The 6,935-nt window shown below is 46.6% G+C and overlaps 1 protein-coding gene across 7 annotated transcripts in view; it reads left to right on the top strand.

Annotated features, from left to right (window-relative positions):
* Positions 1-3,650: 3,650 nt before the first annotated feature.
* The window catches only part of LOC110507210 (glutamate receptor 4), a 165,753-nt gene continuing 162,468 nt past the window's right edge, over positions 3,651-6,935 (top strand). For 6 of the 7 annotated variants that reach the window (XM_036965801.2, XM_036965799.2, XM_036965798.2 and 3 more), the window contains exon 1: positions 3,703-4,062. In XM_036965801.2, the coding sequence (XP_036821696.2) occupies positions 3,975-4,062 (88 nt within the window). In that variant the 5' untranslated portion in view covers positions 3,703-3,974. Of the gene's footprint in view, positions 4,063-6,935 lie in introns of all 7 variants that reach the window. The other variant, XM_090223925.1, reaches the window with a different exon arrangement.

Raw genomic sequence — 6,935 nt, 5'->3', positions numbered from 1 at the left:
CCGCTGAGAAAAGCTATGACGTTGGTAACCAGGAACTTCTTGCAGTCAAGATGGTGCTGGGGAAATGGAGACACTGGCTAGAATGGGCGGAACATCCATTCCTAGTGTGGATCGACTATAATAATCTGGAATATCTCCGCACCGCCAAGTGTCTCAACTCGAGGCAGGCTCGCTGGGCTCTGTTGTTCACTCATTTAAATTTCACAATATCCTACCACCCTGGGTCCAAGAATGTGAAGCCTGACGCCCTCTATCGCTTGCATAGCTCTGCAGCTACACCGTCTGACCCTGAGACCATCCTCCCTACATCCTGTCTAGCAGCGACACTTGTCTGGGTATTGAGGGCCTGGTCCGCAAGGCACAGCGTTCCCAGCCGGAACCTGTTGGGGTGACCCGGCTAACCAGTTGTTCATCCCAGATTCTGCTCGGTCCCTGGTCCTGGAATAGGCTCATTCCTCTAATCTAACCTGCCATTCCGGCTTCTGTCAGAACTTGGCCTTCCTACTTACAGCGTTTTTGGTGGCCCACTATGGTTTCTGACATCTCCGCATTTGTCGCCTCTTGCACAGTGTGTGCTCAGAATTAGACTCTGCGGCAAGCTCTGGCTGGCCTCCTTCAACCACTCCCTTTTCCTCATCGCCCCTGCTCCAATATATTCCTGGACTTTGTCACTGGTCTCCCTCTGTCTGATGGCAACACCACCATCCTTAAGGTTGTGGATAGATTTCCCAAAGCTGCTCATTTCATCCCCCTTCCTAGATTAGCCTCAGCCAAGGAGACTGCCCAACTCATGGTACATCACATCTCACAAATCCATTGACTTCCGGTCAACATAGTCTCCCATCGTGGTCCTCAGTTCTCGCCCCGATTCTGGAAGGCTTTCTGCACCTTCATTGGGTCATCGGCCAGCATGTCCTCCGGGTTTCATCCTCAATCTAATTGTCAGTCAGAACGTGCCAATCAGGACCTGGAGACAACTCTTCGGTGCCTCGTCTCGGCCAACCCCACAACCTGGAGCCAGCAACTCATGTGGGTGGAGTACGCCCGGAAACCCTTCCCTGCTAAGCCATTGGTCTCTCACCCTTCGGGTGCTCCATGGGTTATCACTCCCTGCTCTTCCCTGAGCAAGAGGAAGAGTTCAACATACCCTCAGCCTAGATGTTGTTTCTTGGCTGTCGGCGTACCTGGATGGGATCCCGGTCTGCTCTTCTTAAGACCAGCTGCAGGTATTGTCAACAAGCAGACCACCACCGAAACCCGGCTCCCTGCTATTGTCTCCGGCAGGGTGTATGGCTGTCTACTCAGGATCTGCCGCTCTGGGTGGAGTCCCACAAACTTTCCCCCCGTTCCATCTGCCTTTCTCCATCGTTAACATCCTTGGTCCTTCTGCTTTTCGTCTTCTGTTGCCCAGCACCCTCCGTATTCGTCCACGTTTCATGTGTCCAAGATAAAACCTGTCTCACTGTCTCATCTTGAGTCTAAATAGTAAATTTGACATTTCTGTAATTTGTTTTCAATAAATTTGCTAAAACATCTAAAAACGTTTTCACTTTGTCATTATGGGGTATTGTGTGTAGATGGGGGGAAAAAACATCATCCATTGGGAATTCAGGCTGCAACACAACAAAATGTGGAATAAGTCAAGGTCTTAAGGTGATGTAGGATGATGAAGCGTATGAGGAGGTGTCTTATGGTGATGTAGAAGGATGAAGCATAGGATGAGGTGTCTTAGGGTGATGTAGGATGAAGTCTGTGATCCTGATTCACAGCGGGCTGCTCAAGGAGACAAATGATGTCACAGGCCATTTAATTGTCAGTTAGCACCACACAGCTGGGGTGAGTTATATCCTGCAGAGGTGTGTGTGTTTAATAATGTTGGTGCTTATATTTGTCCTATTCCACACTTGTACGAGTATGTATTAATAAGCATGTGTGAATCAGAAAGGTGTTTTTGTTGCATATCCTAACTCTCCCTGAGACACACTCACAGAGTGGGGTCACAGCCAGGACCTGCCATTATCAACGGTGACCCTGGTACAATTAGGGTTAAGTCCCTTGCTCTAGGGAACATGGACAGATTTTGATCCTATCGGCTCAGGGATTCAAATCAGCTACCTATCGGTTACTTTAAGTGCTAGGCTACCTGCCCCCCTAGGGGTGTGTGTGTGGATGTGTGTATGTGTGTGTGTGCGTGACTCAGCCGTCCAGGGTGACAGCGGAGGTGAGTCGTCTATCTCATGCTGAGAGGGGTGCTGAGGGAGAACAATGGTTCATTGATTTCAACCAATCACTGAGTCTATACTGAGCAGAAAGCCTTTTCAATGCATTCATACCCACCAAATATGGTAGGCTATAGCTATACAAAGTTACCGATTGCACACCAGGCATATACATATACATTAGCCTATCAGCTTCACATGCTTAATGACAAGTGTTCTGGTGTAGCCAAATACACTCTGATGTGCTTGGTTGGAATAGAAAGCCACTGCTCTTTTTGCCCACTGTGGCCAACACTCTTGGCTCACACATTTGTGTGGACCTCTGGTACAAACTAAACTGAATGAGCTGAATGCCGTGCTAAAGTTGTATAGTTCAAAACGTTTCAAACAAAAATAGTAAGTATCCAGTAGCCTAGATAGTCTACAGTCTTCCCTGGTTCTCAGTGTGGTTTCAGCACCATGGACAGCGGCAGGCTAATGCTGTGTGTGAAGTTAAACAATTATTAGACTATTCACTCTGGAATTCCTTTAGCTACGCTCTGGGTTGAATGAAGGCCAGCGCCCACACCGATAGGAGGCTATGGTCATTGAGGGACCGGAGACAGATTCTTTCCGTTTAACTCCGTGACAAATAGCCGTTTCTCTCCGTGATCCCAACCCGTATGTCAGTCTGTCGGTTTACCGGCGGCGCTGACGATTATGAATGAGGAGCCAGACACAGTTGATGCCAGAAAAGAAAACACGCGTTTTATTCGATTAATTCTCTCTCTCAACTCCCGCTCATTCAGAGACTCCGGACTCCCGCTCATTCAGAGAATCCGGACTCCCGCTCCTTCATCTACATTCGCGGCTCTGCGAGGCAGGGGCTTGTTTAGCCGTGCACTCTAATGGGTGTGAGGAGATGGATGGGAAAAACTGCGCAGGGCGGGGGTTAGGGTTGGAGCACATTGGTGCGTGCAAATAACACGCATTTACAATGGGAGAGAGAGAGAAGGAGAGACAGCGAGCGCTTTGGGGTGGAATCAAATTCCGTACACAACTCACGTAGGGGGTAGCCTATGCGTTAGTCTACGTGTTTAGGCGTACTTATCAAACTATAGAAACCCCAAAATAGTGTTTAAAAGAATTGCCTCTGTCACCGGTGAAGGGACACGAGCCTATAAAAGCACCTGAATCGCCTTCACAATTGCCACAGCGCCGTTAATTAAACTCGGCGAAGGATGATCCCCTTTCCGCTCTCTGAACCAGACTAATCCTTATCAAAATAGCTGTTTGATTTACCGCAATGGCTAGTTAAAGAAGACAGGGTTGGAAGAGATAGATTGAAGGAGGGGTGGACGGCGAGAGGGTATGTGTGTGTGTGAGAGAGAGAGAGAGAGAGAGAGAGAGAGAGAGAGAGAGAGAGAGGGAGAGAGAGAGAGGGGGGAGAGAGAGAGAGAGAGAGAGAGAGAGAGAGAGAGAGAGAGTGAGGGCGCGCATGTCCAATCCTTCCGTGCTGGCTGTAGACGCTCCTCACCACTGGCGAGTTGTTCTCTCTGTCTTTTCCTTCTCGCGCTCTCTTCCACCCATCTTGCATGTGCTCAGTTTAGTGTTTACCGAGCCGGACAGAGCTTTCTCCAGCGGTAGCGGACACTGCGGGGGAACAAAACCACTATGGATTGCTAAAACTCGGGCTTATTTTTCTCTTTTCCCACCTTCTCTCTCGCCTTGTTTCCTCCTCCTCCATGTCTCTCCACAGTTTTTAAGGGACGGAAAATGAGGATTATTTACCCGCACTTTGTCGGGGTGTTTTCCGCCCTTTGGGGGCTAGCGACTGGGGCTTTCCCCAGCAGTGTTCAAATAGGTGAGTAGGCTAAGACCTTTAAAAATAGACACTTCTTATAGCCGGGGTTTTAATGAGTCTTAAATTGTTTTCATCCCCAATCTATTAAAGAGGATTTACATTGACATTATTTCTGATAACCTAAGTAGCCTACAGAGGGAAAACGCTTTCTGTTTGGCTGATGTGTCTCTGGTGATTATTCATAATTGTGGTAATTGTTTTCCTGCTGTCGGAGATGGAGGTTAAACGGTTCTCTCTCCCCACCTCTCTCTCTTTCTCTCTCTCTCTCTCTCTCTCTCTCTCTCTCTCTCTCTCTTCCCCTCTTCCGCGTTATTTGTAATTTTAAAAGGGGCATCCTGCGCTCATTATTGTTTTAGGGCGCTTTGTTCCTTACGGTGCTGTTCTGAGTCAGATCGCTACTGCATCATCTTCCCGTGCCATACATAGCAGGATAACCCTGGCTATCGATCCGAGCCCGAATCGTTCAGCCGGGACTAGACCCGGATCAGAGTTTCTATTAAACATGATCCACTGCCCTGAGTTAGTTGTATACCCCATCCTATAACAGTCCTACACACATGCACACATACAGACACGCACACAGACACACACACACAGTGCTCTGTTCTGGAGGTGTGTGTTAATGTATGCTCCGCATCACTCCTTGTGAGGTGCAGGAGGAGAGGAACTGTAATGAGACTCTGGTCTCTCTGTCTCGTTCCTTTCACTGAGCTGCCGATAAAGTTAATGCGCGAATATGGTCTGCTGGATACACACACACACACACACACACACACACACACACACACACACACACACACACACACACACACACACACACACACACACACACACACACCCCTCAAACCCTATCCGCCTGTTCACTTGAGCAAGTATTTGCATATCGCTTCAATACACAGAAGTGGAACTTAAGGCAGAGGAAAACCAATTCCTTGGAGAATATACAAATATCATGCAATGCTACAATGCCTTGGAAATAGATTTCGTACTGTAGTTAATGTACCGCATATGGGCTGACCAACCAGTGCTCCCGCACAGTGGCTAACCGGGCGTGTGTGTCCCACCAACCCCTCTTTTACGCTACTGCTTCTCTCTGTTCATCATATATGCATAGTCACTTTAACCATATCTACAAGTACATACTACCTCAATCAGCCTGACTAACCGGTGTCTGTATGTAGCCTCGCTACTGTATATAGCCTCTCTACTGTATATAGCCTCTACTGTATATAGCCTCGCTACTGTATATAGCCTCTCTACTGTATATAGCCTCTACTGTATATAGCCTCGCTACTGTATATAGCCCCTCTACTGTATATGCCTTTTTACTGTTGTTTTATTTCTTTACTTACCTATTGTTCACCAAATACCTTTTTTTGCACTTTTGGTTAGAGCCTGTAAGTAAGCATTTCACTGTAAGGTCTACCTGTTGTATTCAGAGCACGTGACAAATAAACTTTGATTTGATTTACTGTAGTCACTGCCGTTAATGCTTCTATTGCACAACTGTTGTATGTTTGTGAATAACATGTCATGTGAGGTGATTTTTGGGATGTTTGTGAATAACATGTCATGTGAGGTGATTTTTGGGATGTTTGTGAATGACAAGTCATTTGTGGTGATGTTTTTGAATCACATGCCATTTGAGGTGATGTTTGGGATGTTTGTGAATCACATGCCATTTGAGGTGATGTTTGGGATGTTTGTGAATGACATGCCATTTGAGGTGATGTTTGGGATGTTTTTGAATCACATGCCATTTGAGGTGATGTTTGGGATGTTTGTGAATGACATGCCATTTGAGGTGATGTTTGGGATGTTTGTGAATGACATGCCATTTGAGGTGATGTTTGGGATGTTTTTGAATCACATGCCATTTGAGGTGATGTTTGGGATGTTTGTGAATGACATGACATTTGAGGTGATGTTTGGGATGTTTGTGAATGACAAGTCATTTGTGGTGATGTTTTTGAATCATGACATTTGAGGTGATGTTTGGGATGTTTGTGAATGACATGACATTTGAGGTGATGTTTGGGATGTTTGTGAATCACATGACATTTGAGGTGATGTTTGGGATGTTTGTGAATGACATAACATTTGAGGTGATGTTTGGGATGTTTGTGAATCACATGACATTTGAGGTGATGTTTGGGATGTTTGTGAATGACAAGTAATTTGTGGTGATGTTTGGGATGTTTGTGAATGACAAGTCATTTGTGGTGATGTTTGTGAATCACATGCCATTTGTGGTGATGTTTGTGAATCACATGCCATTTGAGGTGATGTTTGGGATGTTTGTGAATGACATGACATTTGAGGTGATGTTCGTGATGTTTGTGAATGACATTTGGAGGTGGTTGCTCTGCTGCCTTGAGCTGCCTTCTCCATTCCTCACTCCTCCCCTGTCATCATTTCCCCTCTCTCACCCTCCCTGACATCTGTCACTTTACCCTTTCTCTCCCTCTCTCTCACACTCCCCAAAACTTTCCCTCTATTCATCTGTCACGTTACCCTTCCATTCCCTGTCTCCATCTCTCATCTTAGCCTTCCTCTCCCTCTCCCTCTATCACTCTCCACACGTCACTTAATCCTTCCTCTCCCTCTCTCTCTCTCACCCTCCTTGCCACTTTCCCTCTCTTCATCTGTCATTTTACCCTTCCTCTCCCTCTTTTTATATTATTATAAAATGTTTTAGCCCTTTTTTGTGATATCCAAATAGCAGCTATTGCTGCAACTCCCGTAGGGACTCAGGGGAGAAGAAGGTTGAGAGGCATGCGTCCTCTGAAACACGACCCCGAAAAGCCACATTGCTTCTTGACACACTGATCACTTTACCCAGAAGCCAGCCGCACCAATGTGTAGGAGGAAAT

Source organism: Oncorhynchus mykiss, chromosome 27 (assembly GCF_057628025.1).
Source record: "Oncorhynchus mykiss isolate SJ-2025 chromosome 27, ASM5762802v1, whole genome shotgun sequence".
NCBI lineage: Eukaryota > Metazoa > Chordata > Actinopteri > Salmoniformes > Salmonidae > Oncorhynchus > Oncorhynchus mykiss.
Note: the sequence above shows the minus strand (reverse complement) of the source record. Positions and strands in the feature narration are given on the sequence as shown.